The following is an 18,579-nucleotide window of genomic DNA, read 5'->3' on the forward strand; positions in this document are numbered from 1 at the left end:
TCCTGTAAGCTGATGTTGACTCATAGCACTTAACACCTAACAACTGTATCCATGACACTATCATAGAGACCATTTCGGAAAACTGAGCACAAGTACTCTCAAACTGTATCATACAGTGGAATGAAGAAATAGGGGAAACACCAAGCTCATTTAAAAATTCCAATGAAATCTGACTTTTGACCTAACCTAGCTGGAATGCCATTTATTGTGACAAGAAGTAATTTTTTCTCATCTAGATGAAACTCTTTTGATAATTTAAAGATTAAAATATAGCTATACAGGCCATGAATTGAAATTATTTCTTTGTAAATTTTTTAGTCCTATGAGACAAAATGCACTCCAAGTATTACTTGGACAGCACATTTTCTATTACATAACTCATCTAAAGCTAAAGAAAAGTACTTGTAATTTTTCAGATTTTAAATCAATTAATCTTTAATATTGTTAAAAATTCCTGTATTGTACAAGCAACATTTGGTGACAACTGAAGACTTTGTACTTTTTTTATAAGACGTTTTTAGGCTTTAACTCATAAATTTCTAACAATTTCTATAACTGAAATAACGAACTTTACTATCCATCTATCTAAAACTAGTTCTTTTTCATGCAAGAATCCAAGCTGTTTTATATCTGGCCAAACTTAACAAACTCAATCCTTTTTAAAAATTGTTCAAAAAAATTCTGTTGGACATTTCATTGTGATTTCAGGTGACTAAATTTCAATTCTTTTTTGACTTTTGAAAGGTAACTTCATTCACTCATTCATTATGCATCTGCTGGAACTGTCTCAATATTGTTACTTTACTGTCTTATTTTTTGTTAAATTATAGCTTGTTTTTCTCTGCCACAACAAACTGCAATCATCATTCACTGTGAAATCTGCAACATACCTTCTTCCAGTCTGTTTACTGTCCCAGTTGTAGGACTAGCTTCTGCAGTTCTACTTGTTTCTTTTTTAGTATGCCTTCATTTTAAAATTTAAAGTTCGTTCATATTCATGTCTAAACTAGAAAAATAATAAGTAAAACAAGTATATCAATTACCAATTATGATTTACAGAAGTAATCACTGTAATTCCTGTTGTCAGCATAAAATATTCAGATAGATACACTACATTACATTGATTCATAGGAAAAAATAATTACACTGAATCCAACACCAACTCAATCAGTGATGTTTATATGTAATACCAGACATAGCACATGGAGTCTGACAAGCACATTCCAACAATCACACCTTAAGCAAGATAACTAAGTTAAATGTATTTTTAAAAAAACAAACAAGTTGAGTTCAACAAAAATATTTCACACTGCTTTAGTTTTTATGTTTAATTAAAATTAATTTAAAAATTTACTTTCTTAGTCCTACTGAACTCATTTCAAATGCTTAATAGCCACATGTTGCTAGTGGTTATCATATTAGATAGTGCAGATATGGAAATGAGAAAGACAAAAGTCACAAGGCTTGCAGTTTTTATTCCATTTCTCTTTTATTTGATATAACTTCCAGGGCTTAGAAGTTATCTGGGTTATATTACTCTTTCGTATCCTCACAAAAAATAAAACAAAGCAAATATGGAATTGTTGGATGTTCTCTATAGGATTCCCTGAAATAGGTATTTGGCCCACTCTAGCAGACATGGACCAACCTCTAAAAACCCACTGCTCCTAAAAACAAACAACTTTATCTCTTTGTAGAATGCCTTTTAAACAGCAAGGTGCTGAATAAAGTTTAACAACTGGCTTTTGAAATAAAAATGTATGTATATAAAAGATGTGCAGCATACGATTTACAAATGATAAAATCATACACAATACTCTTCTCTCTGGCTGCGCCACGCGGCTTGCAGGATCTTAGTTCCTCGACCAGGGATTGAACCCAGGCCACGGCAGTGAAAGCGCCAAGACCTAACCAGGGAATTCCCACACAATACTCTTTATTGTATGTTCCATATAGCCAACTGATTCTCATAGGCTTTTGTTGACTTTTGCCGAACTCTTGTATCTGTAGCTAACCTGTGATTGCAATTTGACCAGGATTTTACAAAGGGAGTTGCATCCCAATCAGCTAACTCTTTTCCCAACAAACTTATAGTCATTAAATCTGATATATGACCCACTGTTAAACTATTTCTCACCCTTGTACAAATTATGTTCATTAAATTGAAACCTCTTTCAGCTTCAGCACTATTGACTGCAATGGTGCTAACTATCTTTTTAGCTTTTTGTACGGTTGTAGGAATTGAAACATCGTTTGACCTTACATTATTATTTACAAATTCCTGAAAATCATTCAAATCAATTTCGAATTTTAAAATTTCACACAAATGAAATAGTTTTTTTTCACCAGTTATCCATGGTGAAGTTATTTCTTCATAAGGCCATGTAGAAGGTTCTAGCAAATCAAAATAATTAAAAATACTTTCATCATGGTTCCTGTCAGATAAAAGACGTAAGTTCATGTGTTGAATTATATTTTCTAGTAACATGTTCCTAGGAAGGGCATTAAATTTATTATTTTTATTAAATGGAATATCTTTAAACTTATCTGACTTAATCAAATCTTCAATTTGAGATTCATGCTTTCCAGCACCAATTTTTAAATTTTCCAAGGCTTTTATGGTGCATTTGATCAATTTTTGTGCTTTCTGAATATTAGCTGAGCTTGACTGTAACGCAGTTGAAAGTAGTGAAAATTCTTCAAGAATGTCAATCATTAAAGCAAGGTCTTGCAAGAAATTAATGTTAGCTAATCTCTTTGCCAAACCAGAATGAAAATGAGAAAAATGCATATATAATACAGGATATGCACGCCATACAGCAGTAGCAGCTTGTAAACTACATGCCGCCCATTTTGGTCCCATTATCCGGCCAATTTTAACAATTTCAATTTCAAGATCTTTAGCTACATTTTCTAAAAGCTTGTTTTGATTTTTATTAGATTGATGATAATTAGAATAAATTTTATTGAGAAATATTTTAAAATGATTCACCTGTTTTATTTCAGATATTGATTCATCAAGGGACAAGTGCAATCGATGGTTTAAACAGTTCCAAATAATGATTTCAGGAAAATTTTCTAACAACTTTGTAGCTACTCCAGACTTTCTTCCCAGCAGTATATTAGCACCATCAGAACAAAATGCAATTAAATTTGCTTTCAAATATTCATTAGTGAAACCACAATCATTTAAAGTACTCAATAATGTATTGAAAATACACTCTGCCGTGGTTGACACTAGTTCTTTTAAAGCAACGAATAACATAACGGGGGCAGGAACCGACTGAACTATGCACTGGAGATAAATCACGAGGGTCCTTTTCTTTGCAACTGTGGATGCCTCATCAATTACAATACAGATTTTGGCATTTTCTTCTATAATATTCTTAAATATCGTCATCTTCATTTCTTTTGCAATATGCTCTGCTATTCTTGTTGCACTGTATCGTGTATTTAAACAACTGACCTCTCCATTTTTCTCTTGTAATTCTATTGCCCCTTCAATATCAGATAAAGGTCTATTATGTTTTATTAAACTATAAACAGTATTGAAAACTTTCACAGTAGCATCAATATTTTTATTACTTTGTTTATGCACTAAATTAGAAACTGAGTCATTAACTGATTCCTTTAACAAATCCTGAATTTTACCATGGGCTTTAGAAACATCATGTTCCCTAATTTTTTTTCGCAGAGAAGCTTGTCTAGTAGTTTTATTACTGCCGTTAGGGGTTACTAAATATGCAATCCACTCCTTGGACACATGGACATGCTTTTCTGCTTTCAATCCCAAATGCCGAACTGTTGAACAATCCTTACATCCTAATTTACCTTCTTTTATTTCAAGCCATTTGTACTGTTCTGTAAAAATAAATGCTTGTTTTTCATTCCAACAATCTGGAAGCACAAGATTATCCATTTCTTCCTTTGATGAACATGATGGCTTTTCTTCCATGATTGGTTGTTCAACATATTTGAAATTTGTTCCTTAGACTTAGACAATCCACAATAGTTTTTGTTCCTATTGTTACTTTCTGTGCCTGTTTTCACTTTCTTCGCATTTAAAAAATGCAATAAATCACCCTGTCGTTTTGGCATTTTAGGGAACAAAATCTGAAAAATAATTTTACATATGTAAGTAAAAGTCATGGTAACACTTTTAAGGTTAATGTAAAAACTTCTGTTAATGATTTCTTTATATAATTTTAGAAATAAATTTTAAACTAGAATACTTACCTTGATTTTCAGTTTGTACCTATAACTTCAATATGACTTGCTATTTCTTGAAAAAGGCACTATCAGTTTTTAAATTCTATAGCCAATAATAATGTCACAAAATCTGATTGAACTTTTGGTGATCACCCAATTCAACAGAAAAGTTGCTGATATGATTTACTAGTTCTAGTGTGAAGAGTGGTTGATACTTTCATTTACATTATTAAGAAGAATGTAAAAAAAGATGTATATCAGAACTCCACTCATTCATCAATGATAACATCAACATCTTTGTTGAATCAATGAACAGTTTTCAAATACTGCAAGATTTCCTCAATTTTTTGTATAGCATAGAGTCTAGTAGTTAGAGACATATGTTTTTAGGCTTAATCTGCATTAATATTTCATCCACCACTTCCTTCAGTTTAGACTGAAGCACACCCTGCTCTGTACAATAGTTTGCCAATTACCTCGCTGTAAACACTTCCATCTTCCTTCAGGAGCACATTGTTACACCATATTTCTACCACACAGTACAACAGATGTAAATAACCTCAAGTGTGTAGATATTAGGGTATGAAGAGTTTTGAGCATCTATTACCTTAAACATAATGATAATCTATTTACTTTTAAATTTTTATATACTTGAATTTTTAAATTGATGTACAGTTGATTTACAATGTTATGTTAGTTTCTGGTGAACAGCAAAGTGATTCAGTTATATAGAGTCTTTTTCACATTCTTTTCCATTATAGGTTATTACAAAATACAGTAGGACCTTGTTGCTTATCCACTTTATATACAGTAGTTTGTATCTGCAAATTCCTAACTCCTAATTCATCCCTCCCCTATCTTTCCCTTTCAGTAACCATAAATTTGTTTTCTATGTTTGTGAGTCTGTTTCTGTTTTGTAAATAAGTTCATTTGTATCATATTTTAGATTCCACATATAAGTGATATTATATGGTTTTTGTCTTTCTCCTTCTGACTTACTTCACTTAGTATGATAATCTCTAGGTCTATCCATGTTGCTGCAAATGGTATTATTTCATTCTTTCTTATGGGTGAGTTATACTTGAATTTATAATCATGGATATGTTTAACAATCAACTCAAATTTAACAAACAATTCTTGCAAGCCAGTTCAAGCCACCTCCAGCACATACTGCACTTAATGACACAACTGAAGAAACACAAATATAATATACTTACATCACTATGATAGGTGCTATGCTCTTTATCATCACCACAGACCAGATCAATGTATTCAAGAACAGGTCTTGATGGTCCCTCCTAAAAAGGAAGTCAGCAAATTTACAAGTCATTAACAATCATTTAAACTAAATGTGCCTTTACAATCACTAGGGTTTTTTTGGTTGGAATTAGCAAGAATTCCTGTGAAGAGGTGGCCTTACCGGTGGTGCAAAATAATCAGAAACAGAACCAGCAGAGGTAAAGATTCAGAGAAGACCAATATGCAATGACGACAAAACCCAAAAAGAGCCTAAATCTATATAGAGGAAAAAAGCCATGTACTCCTTTGGAAACGGGAAAAAGACCAGGGATAATGTTAAAAAGACACAGATATCATAGTACAGTATTTTTTAACTGGGATGGTTATCAATAATCTTTTACATATCTAAGCTCAAAAGCATGGAGTTCTTTGATATCTCTGCTTCATCCTCCATATCCTTACGCAACCAAATATCAAATCTCTTCAATCTTTTCTTTACACACATACTACCTTCAACATAGACCAGGCCTTAAATACCCCAGTTGAAAACCTAGATTTTATTTTACAGGCAAAGGAATCAACTAGTAGTGTTGAGACGGGAACCACATTAAAGTTGTGCTTCAAGAAGGTTAGGCGACAGGACTTCCCTAAGATTGCATGCTCCCAATGCAGGGGGCCCAGGTTCAATCCCTGGTCAGGGAACTAGATCCCACATGCCATAACTAAAGATCCCATGTGCCTCAACTAAAGATCCTGTGTGCCAAAACTAAAAAAAGATCCCGCAGGCCACAACGAAGATCCCACGTGCTGCAAAGAAGATCCCGCATGCCGCAACTAAGACCCAGCACAGCCAAATAAATAAATATTTTAAAAAATAAAAAATAAACTTGAACTGCTAATTATTTTTTTTTTAAAAAAGAAGAAGATTAGGAGAGTATGAAATGTGGGATGATCAGTTAAGAAGAAAACCAATGCAGACAAATGGTAATTTAATACTAAAGTAGAGTGAGGGCAAGGAGAATAATGAGCAAGTGCCCTCTTCTGTATGTACACTGTACTTCAGGAAAATTTACACCAAAGGTAAGAGCTCTTTCTGTACTCCCCAATTTTCATCATTCCTTTCTTTCAGCATATTGTGTTTAGTTTGGGACTTATGTATATGGCAGCATACAAAGAGGATACTGCCATAATGCAGACTGAGGCTGGAAAATAAGATTTATACGAAAAAACTAAGAAATCCAAACCAGAATATGTCAAGTAGTAACATACTTCTTGATAAAAGATATAAAAAGAACACAACAATTTTTTTGTATCTGAGAACCCTCAAGCAGAGCATTGTACCCAGTAGCATTTCATCTTTTTTGGATGGTACTATAAAAAACATAGTAATAAACACATCCTGATGGAACCCAGCATAGGATGGGGTGAGAGGGAAGTAAATTCCAATCAGAATGTAGTTTAAAGTAGAATTAAATGATCATTTTTATGTGGCACCATTTAAATGCAACAGGAATATTTTTACTAGATTCTTCTCGTACTGAAATTCCACTCAATGCATATAATTCATTGCTTATTGAGCTGTCAAATCTTCAATCCTCTAATTGTAAACAAAGCTATTCCTAAGAGGTTCTATCAAGCTGGATGTATACTACTCTGGATGCAAACATACAAAAAAAAAATTCTCCATATTTAAAATAAAATTTAAATTAAGATTTCTAAACCTCACCTGAACACAAGCTGATATATTAACTCAGTCAGAATTTACAACATGATTATGCATTTAATCCTGAGAGTATGACACAAATTACACCTATTTATTTCTTCATCCTTAATTTTGTAGAATCCTACTGGGTTTCTCAAAATAAGGCACACAAATCATAAACACTTGTGTCACGCCTAGCTAGAGCTGCACAAAACACCATCAAGGTCATCGTATCCTATTCACTGTCTTTATACCACGGTCAGGAAGAACCTAAAGTATTTTCCTAATGACCCCTGCAATCCTCTTTCCAAATGTTTTTCAGTACAAAAACAGACATCATGGCTCTTCAATTTCCACAGCTACATCGCTTACTCCTCACCACATGGGGAGGCCAAGTCAGCATACAATCCTTCTTGGTATTCCCAAATTTATAGAAGTTCCAAGTGTCAAGAAAAGAGTGCCACATGCACTACTGTGCGGAAGAATGTCAAGGAAATGATCTTGATCTTATAAAGAATTTCTATATAACCCTACTAGAACATAAAAACAATGTTACCACAACCTTTAGGGAGGGAATTTTGTTTGATTTAAAAACAAGTCATTTGCTAGAGGGAGGAGATATTGGGATATATGTGTATGTATAGCTGGTTCACTTTGTTATAAAGCAGAAACTAACACACCATTGTAAAGCAATTATACTCCAATAAAGATGTCAAAAAAACTGAAAAAAAAAAATAAAAATAAAAACAAGTCAATTACATGGTTGTCTTAAACCTACAGCAACTAAGAAACATACAAACATTAAACAGGCAAACCTTTAAAAAAGATTATACACCTTTAACAGCAAACCTCAACTAACTACAATATTCAAAAAGAGTAGTTCACAGTAGAAATATTCTCTAGCTAACTAAGATAATACTTTAAGACATACACCCCTGCATTTGCACCAACATGAAGATTCCTGGGCCCCACCTACCAATTCTCATTCCATAGGTCTGGAGTGAGGTCCAGGAATCCACACACTTCTACTTACTAATGCTTGAAAACTACTGTCCGAAGGGAATAAAAACAGAAAGATACAGGATGCTCCTCGTGATAGGGGCCCTTCAGTGTGAACCTCACCTGCTGGACTGTGCTGTAACAGGATGAGCTCAGAGCTTAGTGAAGTCTTCAAGCCACCCGCCTTCACGTTATGGAGACACACAGGCTCAGAAGTTGAGTTCCTGCAGCCCTTCTGGTTTTCTACCTCATTCCTCAGCACTAGCCGCCCCTTCTCCCTAACCTGTGTGCTATCTTTTAGAAGTTACTCTTAGTCTCATTTCAAAACAGTCTTAAGAGACCACAACCCTGCGTACATGAACGGCTCAAAGTGCAGGGGGAGAGGCGAGATTCAGGGTACAACACGCACCGCAGGCCACAGGCTTTGTGATGCCAACTGGGGCTGCTCAGACACCTCTTCGGGCAAATTCCTTACTCCTATGCCCTGCTCCACAGTGTACAATCCCTATCAGACATTCACACACGTTAGCTGCATGATGAACAAACAGGTGAGGGGTAATCACATCACGGCTTATCACGCATAGTCTCTGACTCGGAAAAACCCGAATATCGTCGCTACTTACACTAACAAACTGAATGTCATCTTCATTTTCCTCCGGTGTTGACTCGGACGCCTCAGGCCCAGCTATCTAGACAACCCCACACTTACAGAAATAGATTTTCCGAAAGGAACGAAGAAGGAAAGCTCTCGCGGAGACCTAACGGAGCCCCAGCTTCCGCGAACCCAAGCTCGCGTACGTGGACCGCAGGGGCCCCTCCGCATCCCTTCTCCCAGAGGAGCAGGGAGCACGCTCCCCCAAGAGGCAGTCGCCCTCGGAACCCACGCCGCGCCCGCGCCGAGCAGCGGTCCCCGAGCCGGGCGGCCATTGTTGCTGCGGGGCCCTCTCCCCCAGGCCCACTAGGTCCCCAGGCCCCAGACTCTAGGCCCCAAACCCTAAGCCCCCAGACCCCCAGGCCCCTAGTCCGCCAGGTCCCAGACCCCAAGCCCCCCAGGCCCAGGCCCCCAGACGCCCAGGCCTCCTAGGCCCCCCCAGGCCCCCAGGCCTCCTAGGCCCCCCCAGGCCCCCAGGCCTCCTAGGCCCCAGACCCCCTAAGCCCAGGTCCGGCCCAGCACCCCCCGGACTCTGCACAAGGCCGGGCCCAGCCCGCTACTCACCTCCGTCCCTGGGTCTCCCATCGCCCCGCCGCCGCCGCCACCGGCGGCAGTAAGGGCTGCAAACCGCTTCCCGTGAGCAGCGGCCCACGAGGCCCGTGGGGCCTGGCCTCCTTCCCAGAGTCCCGGACACCCTCGCCCGCCGCGCGGGCCGCTGGGAACTGTAGTTCCGGCCGCGCCAAGATCGCTCCGCGCGCGGAGGGTCGCGGGAAGACTGAGCTACTGCGCATGCGCCCCTCGAGATGCTTCTGCTGCTTAAGTGGAATCATTAGGTGACCTTTCTCTCCCAACTTCTCTCTCTGTTTTCTGTTTTAGAACAAAATTGTGGTTTAGATAATAGATCAATGGTGTTAAAATGCTTTCTAGTGAAATAGTGACCAACCGTTTTCTTTAAAAAACACACAAACGGGGCTTCCCTGGTGGCGCAGTGGTTGAGAGTCCCCCTGCCGATGCAGGGGACACGGATTCCTGCCCCGGTCCGGGAAGATCCCACATGCCGAGGAGCGGCTAGGCCCGTGAGCCATGGCCGCTGAGCCTGCGCGTCCGGAGCCTCTGCTCCGCAACGGGAGAGGCCACAGCAATGAGAGGCCCGCGTACCGCAAAAAAAAAAACCAAAAAAAAAAAAACCAAAAAAACACACAAACGATTGTGAATAGATAAAATGTGTGAAAACAGGTATTATCTGAGGACATGTAAAGCTTGTCCTCCTTTCCCCATCAGCCTAAGATCACCTGTAGGCCGACGAACCTGTATTCCCACAGATTCACCTTTGTGATTCTGACCCTGGCCTGCAGAGAGCGAGGCCATACAGCGGAATAACCTCAGGAGACAAAGGAATGGAGTTATGAGATTTTAAGGAAGGGTTTAGGTAGGTGAAATGTCAGTGAAACTGTTCTGATAGGGTCAAAAGCAATTATAGGGCCGCGTGTAGAGGGTTCAACATTAGGTCTGGACTGCAAAGGTCTTGGTAACTTGGTAACTACAAATTAAGATAGATACTAAATGATGTATCCAGAAACCCCTGTGCCAGGTGTGAGATATGAGCCTGGTTCTCTATATCAAAGAGACCAGCCAAGAGAGGGGTATTTCATTCTTACTGATACATTTTCAAAGAACAAAGTGTCTCATACTCTGATTTTAGAGAACAAAGTTCCTCATTGAGCCAATAAGAAAGCAGTAGTTATCAAAGTCACAAAGCAGTATCAAATATGACTCTGTGCCATATTTCTTTGGTAGAGATATTGTCCCTTGTTAATGTTTAAGCTGACTTTATGTATGTGTGATATTTAAGCCCAGCAGACATTTAATTTCTCGTCGGAGGTCCGTTTTTGCCGGTCTAAATGAGCACATGACATTATGTTCATAGGTGGTATTAGATACAACTGTTATATTTTTTGCATTTTCACAAATTGCACTTGTTCCAACTAAATTTGGGGCTTGTAGAGGAAAGTTGAGAACAGGAGGGACCTACCATGATGATCTCCCCAAAAGCCACAGGTAAATTAACCATTTCTAAATCCCTTAAATGTCCAGGAGAGGTTTGCATTTAAAAGATTTTCCTAATCTGCTGGTAAGAGTTTAGTAGAAACGCACTGTGATAGGTTGCTGTTGGGAGTTTTTCAGTTAAGCTCTTGGAAAACAGCAGCAAGTATGTGCCTAGAGTCCAAATGTGCTCATGCCCTTCATTTCGGTAATTGTTGAGGGGATGGTCTTTTCCATTTAAGATATTCTAATAGGTATGTAGTGATATTGCATTGTGATATTTTAAAAAAATATGTATTTATTTATTTGGTTGCACCAGGTTTTAGTTGCAGCAGGTGGGTTCCTTAGCTGCAGCTCCAGGGCTCCTTAGTTGTGGCATGCATGTGGGATCTAGTTCCCTGACCAGGGATCGAACCCAGGCCCCCTGCATTCGGAGCGCAGAGTCTTATTAACTGTGCCACCAGGGAAGTCCCCTGCATTGTGATCTTAATTTGCATTAACCTAATGACTAATAATGTAATAATGTTGAGCATCTTTTTATGTGTTCCTTTGCCATCGTTATGTCTTCACTGGTAGTGTCTGTTAAGACCTTCTGTCTGCTATTTAAATGAGTTATTTATTTTCTTATCACATTTTGAAAATTTTTTATCCTGGGTACAAGTCCTTAACAGATATGTGATTTGCAAATATTTTCTCCCAGTCTGTGGCTTTTCTTTCCATTTTCTTAAAATTGTCTTTCAAAGGGAAGTTCTTATATTTGATGAAGTCTAATTTATCAATTTTTTTTTTTTGGTGGTGTATCTAAGCAAGATTACAAATATTCTCCTTTGTTTTCTTCTGAAATTTTTAGAATTAGGTTTTAATTTTAGGTCTGTGGTCCATTTAGAATTCATTTTTGTATATGGTGTGAGGTATGCATATGTATATATCATTGTTCCAGGACCAGCTGTTGAAAAGAATAGTTTTCATTTGAATTGCCTTTGCACCTTTGTCAAATACCAGTTGTCCATATTCATGTGGGTCTGTTTCTGAACTTTCAGTTATATTCTATTGATGAATTTATCTATCTTGACCCCAGTACCACACCGTCTTGATTACTGTAGTTTTGCAGTAAGTCTTGAAATCAAATATTGTTAGTCTTTCAGCTTTATCTTCTTGTTTATCTAATTGTTGTAGGTGTTTAACTTATCTCAGCAACGTTTTGTAGTTTTCACTGTCAGATGTTATCTTGTATCTCGTATTTTGTATCTTGTTATCTTATATATCTTGTCAGATTAATTGCTAAGTATTTCATGTTTTTGATGGTATTGTAATTGGTATGATTTCTCAAATTTCAATTTCTGATTGTTCATTGTTATTACAGAAATAAAACAGATTTTTCTCTAGCTTTATTGAAATATAATTGACAAATAAAAATTGTATACATTTAGGTGTGCAACATGATGTTTCGATATTATTACACATTGTGAAAAGATTACCACAATCAAACTAATTAAGATATCTGTCACCTCATATAGTTACCATTCTGTGTGTGTGTGCGTGGTGAGAACACTTAAGATCTACTCCCTTAGCAAATTTCAAGTATACAATACATTATTGTTAACTATAGTCACCATGCTATCTATGTTAGGTCTCCAGAACTTACTCATCGTATAACTGGAAGTTTGTACCCTTGGACCAACATCTCCTCATTTCCCCCACCCCCACAGCCCATGGTAGCCACCATTCTGCTCTCTGTTTCAATGAGTTCATCTTTTTTAGATTCCACACATGAGATCATGTGGTATTTATCCTTATGTGTTTGGCTTTTTCACTTAGCATAATGTCCTTCAGGTTCATCCACATTGCTGTAAATGGCAGGATTTCCTTCTTTTCTAAGGTTGAAGAGTATTCCACTGTGTATGTGTACCATATTGTCTTTATCCAGTCATCTGTCAACAGACATTTAGATTGTTTCCATGTCTTGGTTTTCATAATAATGGTGCAATGAACACTGGAGTGCATATATCTCTTTGAGATACAGATTTATTTCCTTCACATGTATACCCAGAAGATATATGCTAGATCGTATGGTAGTTCTATTTTTAATTTTTTGAGGAATCTCCATACTATTTTCCGTAGTGACTGTATCAGTTTACATTCCCACCAACAGTGCACAAGGGTTCCCTTTTCTCTGCATACTTGCCAGCCCCTATTATTTCTTGTCTTTTTTGTATTTATCAGGTCTATTTTTTTTTTTTTTTTTTTTTGTGGTATGCGGGCCTCCCTCTGTTGTGGCCTCTCCCGTTGCGGAGCACAGGCTCCGGACGCGCAGGCTCAGCGGCCATGGCTCACGGGCCCAGCCGCTCCGCGGCATGTGGGATCCTCCCAGACCGGGGCGCGAACCCGGTTCCCCTGCATCGGCAGGCGGACGCGCAACCACTGCGCCACCAGGGAAGCCCTCTTGTCTTTTTTATAATAGCCATCTTAACAGGGGTGAGGTGATATCTCACTGTGGTTTTGCTTTGCATTTCCCTGATGATTAATGACATTAAGCACCTTTTCATATAACTGTTGGCCATTTGTATGTCTTCTATGGAAAAATAAGGTCAGGTCCTTTGCTCATTTTTAGATTGAGTTATTTGGTTTTTTGCTATTGAGTTGTATGAGTTGCTTATATATTTGGATATTAATTTCTCTTTAAAGAGATTTGGTTTATGGTTTACAAATATTTTCTTGATTCTGTAGGTTGCCTTTTTGTTTTGTTGATAGTTTCCTTTGCTGTGGCAGAAACTTTTTAGTTTGATGCAGTTCACTTGTTTATTTTTGCCTTTGTTGTCTGTGCTTTTGGTGTCATATCCAAAAATATCATTGCCAAGACCAATGTCAATGAGCTTTTCCCCTACATTTTCTTCTATTTTTCAGTTTCAGGATTCACATTTAAGTCTTTAATTTAGTTTGAATTAATTTCTGTGTATACAGTAAGATAAGGGTCCAATTTTATTTTTTTGCATGTGAATATCCAGTTTTCCCAACACCATATATTGAAGAGACTATTCTTTCCCCATTGTGTGTTCTTGATGCCCACGTCAAAGATTAGTTGTTGATATATGGGTGGTTTTATTTCTAGGCTTTCAATACTGTTCTGTTGGTCTATGTGTCTGTTTTTATGCCAGTACTATATTGTTTTGATTACTATAGCTTTGTAATATAACTTTAAATCAGGAATTGTGATGTCTTCAGCTTTTGTTCTTCTTTCTCAAGATTTCTTTGGCTATTCAGCAGCTTCTGTGGTTCCATAGGAATTTTAGGATTGTTTGTTCTATTTCATGAAAATGCCATTGGGATTTTGATAGAGATTATAATTGAATCTGTAGATCACTTAAGAACACTTTAACAATATTATTCTTACAATCTATGAACAGACCAGTGGGGGTGTCCCATTTGTGGGGGTCTACATGTGAGGTGTCCCAAGGGGCTGGTGGCAGGCCTCCTAGTGGAGTCTGTCAGTCAGTAGGATCCTCAGCCCTTTGTTAAGTCTGAGTCCTGGTTGCTGTAATTCCCATCTCTCTTTCCTGCACCCAGCCTCTCCCCTATCTAGCCATGTCAAATACCTTGGGATTCTGGGTAGGCAAGAAAGAAGTAGGCCTCTTACAGTGTTCAGCATGGCTTGGGTGGACCAGCTCATTCACTACCTCTCACTTACCCCCATGGGAGAAATTATGGGCCAAGGGGGTTTCTCCTGGTACTAAGCTGTGCCACCTTGGGGGAGTGGTGATGTAGGTAAAGTGAAACTGTTCTTACCATCTTCAGTCCATCTATTCTTGGATTTTTTTGTTTAGTGGTGTGCTGGAACTTCTCTGCTGGACCCCTGGGCTCCCACAAAGATAGTCTCATCCATGGATGAAGATGATGGTAGAAAACTCCTATTCTGCCATCTTGCTGACCCAACAGCTGAAATACAATGATTTCTGTAAATTGATCTTGTATCTTGCAACTTTGCTGAACTCATTTTTTAGTTCTTTTTTTTTTTTTTTTTTTTTTTACACTTTTTTTACTTTTTAGTTCTAATACCTTTTTGGAGATTCCCTTAGATCATCTGCATAGATAAACTTGTTGTCTATGAATAAAGACAGTTTTTCTGCTTCTTTTCCGATCTGAATACCTTTTATTTATTTATTTATTTTTAAAGACTTTGCACATTCCACTGACTCTTTTTTTGGTTGCACCAAGTCTTAGTTGCAGCAGGCAGGCTCCTTAGTTGTGGCTCACAGGCTCCTTCATTGTGGCTCGTGGGCTCCTTAATTGCGGCTCATGGGCTCCTTAGTTGTGGCATGCACGTGGGATCTAGTTCCCTGACCAGGGATCATACCCAGGCCCCCTGCATTGGGAGTGTGGAATCATCCACTGCACCACCAAGGAAGTCCCCTGAATAACTTTTATTTCTTTCCTTGGTTTATTGAACTAGTTAGAAGCTCCAAAATAATCTTGACTATATGTGGTGAGAATGAACATTCTTGACTTGTTTCTGACTTTAGAGGGAAAGTATTCAGTCTTCCATCATGAAGTATAATGTTAGCTGTAGGCTTTAGCTGCTTTGTTAATTTTCAGATTTGGGACTTCCTGGGACACGTTGACTTTTTGACCCTATATTTGACTATGGCCAGGGAACAGGAGCACTGATATTTGTTATTGACCCCCAGGATGATTAGCCTTGGCCAGGCTCCACCTCACAGTGGCCAGAGCCCACAGAATGAACATGGACATACACTTCCAGTGGATGGTCTATCAGGTGACCACAAAATTGAAACCCAGAGAGCAGACAATGACGTTGCAGATACTGAATTAGAAAAAATTCACCTCAGCTCTTATTTGACAAGCATATATGATCGTTCAATATATGAAGCTTTTTATTTTTATATTTTTAGGTTTTTTAAAATCTTTTTTAAAAGTCTACAAATAATAAATGCTGGAGAGGGTGTGGAGAAAAGGGAACCTTTCTACACTGTTTGTGGGGATGTAAATGGGTGCAGCCACTGTGGAGAACAGTATGGAGTTTCCTTAAAAAACTAAAAATACAGTTGCCATAGGATCCAGCAATTCCACTCCTGGGCATATACCCAGACAAAACTCTAATTCGAAAGATACAGGCACCGCTGTATTATGTAAAGAAGCCATCAGCCTAGAAAATGATTTTCTCCCTGGATTTTATTAATAAGAAAAAAGCAAATGCTTTTTATGTTTTCAATGGGATTTATTTATATTTAAGTAAAAGTAGCAAATGTTAACATAAGTTATTTCCTTAAGAATATTTATTTTGTACAACCACATTGTTATCAAGCGACATTTATGGAATGTTCCTGGGTCCACAGTACTGGACTTTTTAACCATCATATTCATCCTCCTTTCCAAGTTTGAACATGGCCTTGTGCACTGAAGAAGCATGGCTTGACATTGTACAGTTGTCATGTGTGACAACCTGATATCAAACGAGAAGCCTGTTGATAAAGAATGTTTTATCTTTTATTCATTTACAAAATGGTATTTGTATATGTGTGTGATTACTAAACCCATATGATTTTGTTTTCAATTATTTTCTCCTCTGATACTATGAAAACAAATCAGTTAAAACTAAGCAATGTAGCAGTTTGATGTTTTGTATTACACATGCATATTTAATATACTTTGGGCAATAAAAAGTTAGAAGCATGTAAATAAACAAACATGAAAAAAGATTTTTTAAAAAGTTGATGCATTGTTTTAACAGTCATGAAAACTTGGGTTTATTTCTTTTTCAGGAGCACAGTGGAATAGTTTAATATTCAAATAAAAAGGTCTTGCTGTTCTCATTTTTTCAGATCCTTATTTTATACAATTTTATGTAACAGAATAATCCTGTAATCTTATGGCCAAAACTCTATTATTCTCTATATTCTCTATATTCGTTAGATATGATTATCAGATTTTAGGCTGATTTTGCTGCTGTCATGTTTGTGAACATTGATTATTTCACTGTTTACTTTTCCAAACATGTGCTTATACTAAAGATCCAAAAGCTAAAATGGAGAGTCATTGGTAATAATAAACGTACAGGGATTGATTAGGACAATGATGAATCTTAGGGGTTAAAGTTTTTGTTGCTAGGATAAGAGCTCTGATTGTCCTGTTAGGTTAGCTGTACAAAGGACCACTTTGGGGCAGGAAAGTGCATATTTCCCAGAAACCATATTGCATGCTCATGGGCCTGCTAGAAATTATCTGGTTTGATGCGTCACTGGTACTGAGGGTGAAATCTACATGCAGCTTCTTCACAAGCTTGTGCTCCATCAGGGCGGCCCAACAATGTCACAGGTTTCTCCCAGCCTGTCACTGCACCTGTCCCTGTGCTCACTGCCAGGGAGGCTGCAGAGTCTCCAGCAAGATCCAACGTTAAGACTTACAACTGAAGGTTCTTTTGTTTCAGGTAACTATAATACCTATAAAAAGCAAGTAAAAAAAAAACAAAAACAGCAAATTTATGTTAGAGTTCTTATAGTATTTTTAGGTTATTATTAGGTTAGTTTTAGGTTAGTTTTAGGTTAGTTTTTAGGTTATAATAATATGTTATAATAACAGTATGAGTTATCTTTGTGTCAACTACAAATTTTTGCTTAAAAATACAAAATTGTTAATAAGAACAATTAATGTTGAGGTGACTTAGGAATTATTTTATGATCTATTCAGAAGAATTCCAGCATAGATAACAACTAAAATATTTAACATATTTTTATCTCACAAGACTTTTAAAAAACTGAAACACACAAAGGAAAATTAAGAATCCCCACATACCCATCTTAAAATATCAACAATTCTGTTTGTCACTCTTTGGTAACATTGATTGTTTAAGTATCAGGAAATTTCCCAAGTCTGCCTTGCCTCTGTCATATATATATATATCTTCTTTACCCATTTATCTATCAAAGGACACTTGGGTTGCTTCCATATATTGGCTGTTGTAAATAATGCTGCAATTAACATAAGGGGTGCATATATCCTTTCAAATTAGTGTTTTTGTTTTCTTTGGAAAAATATCCAGAAGTTGAATTGCTGGATTGTATGGTAGTTCTATTTTTAATTATTTGAGGACTCTCCTTACTGTTTTGCATAGTGGCTGCACCAATTTACATTCCTATTGACAGTGTACGATGGTTCCCTTTTCTCCACAATTTGTTATTTGTTATCTTTTTGATAACAGCTATTCTGGTAGGTGTGAGGTGATCGCTCATTGTGGTTTTGATTTGCGTTTCCCTGATGATTAGTGATGTTGAGCATCTTTTCATGTGCCTGTTGGCCATCTGTATGTCTTCTTTGGAAAAATGTGTGTTCAGGTCCTCTACCCATTTTTTTTTTAACATCTTTATTGGAGTATAATTGCTTTACAATGGTGTGTTAGTTTCTGCTTCATAACAAAGTGAATCGCTATACATATACATATATCCCCATATCTCCTCCCTCTTGCATTACCCTCCCATCCTCCCTATCCCACCCCTCTAGGTGGTCACAAAACACTGAGCTGATCTCCCTGTGCTATGCGGCTGCTTCCCACTAGCTACCTGTTATACATTTGGTAGTGTGTATATGTCCATGCCACTCTCTCACTTCGTCTCAGCTTCCCCTTCCCCTTCCCGTGTCCTCAGGTCCATTCTCTACATCTGCATCTTTATTCCTGTCCTACCCCTAGGTTCATCAGAACCATTTTTTTTTTTAGATTCCATAT

At 37.6% G+C, this 18,579-nt stretch overlaps 2 protein-coding genes across 2 annotated transcripts in view; both read right to left on the reverse strand.

Moving 5' to 3' along the window:
• Window positions 1–1,012: 1,012 nt before the first annotated feature.
• On the reverse strand, window positions 1,013–9,501 carry KIAA1586 (KIAA1586 ortholog). The gene is given in 5 exon segments (XM_007119162.3): window positions 1,013–3,984; window positions 3,987–4,113; window positions 5,427–5,507; window positions 8,559–8,654; window positions 9,366–9,501. Coding segments are annotated over 5 exon segments (2,373 nt in total). The 5' UTR covers window positions 9,387–9,501; the 3' UTR covers window positions 1,013–1,936.
• Window positions 9,502–16,813: 7,312 nt separating this feature from the next.
• BEND6 (BEN domain containing 6) overlaps window positions 16,814–18,579 on the reverse strand; it is a 50,949-nt gene continuing 49,183 nt past the window's right edge. Inside the window, exon 7 of the mRNA XM_007119163.3 lies at window positions 16,814–17,299. The gene's annotated coding sequence lies outside the window, so the exon portion shown is untranslated. The remainder of the gene's footprint in view (window positions 17,300–18,579) is intronic.

Source organism: Physeter macrocephalus, chromosome 18 (assembly GCF_002837175.3).
Source record: "Physeter macrocephalus isolate SW-GA chromosome 18, ASM283717v5, whole genome shotgun sequence".
Classification (NCBI taxonomy): domain Eukaryota; kingdom Metazoa; phylum Chordata; class Mammalia; order Artiodactyla; family Physeteridae; genus Physeter; species Physeter macrocephalus.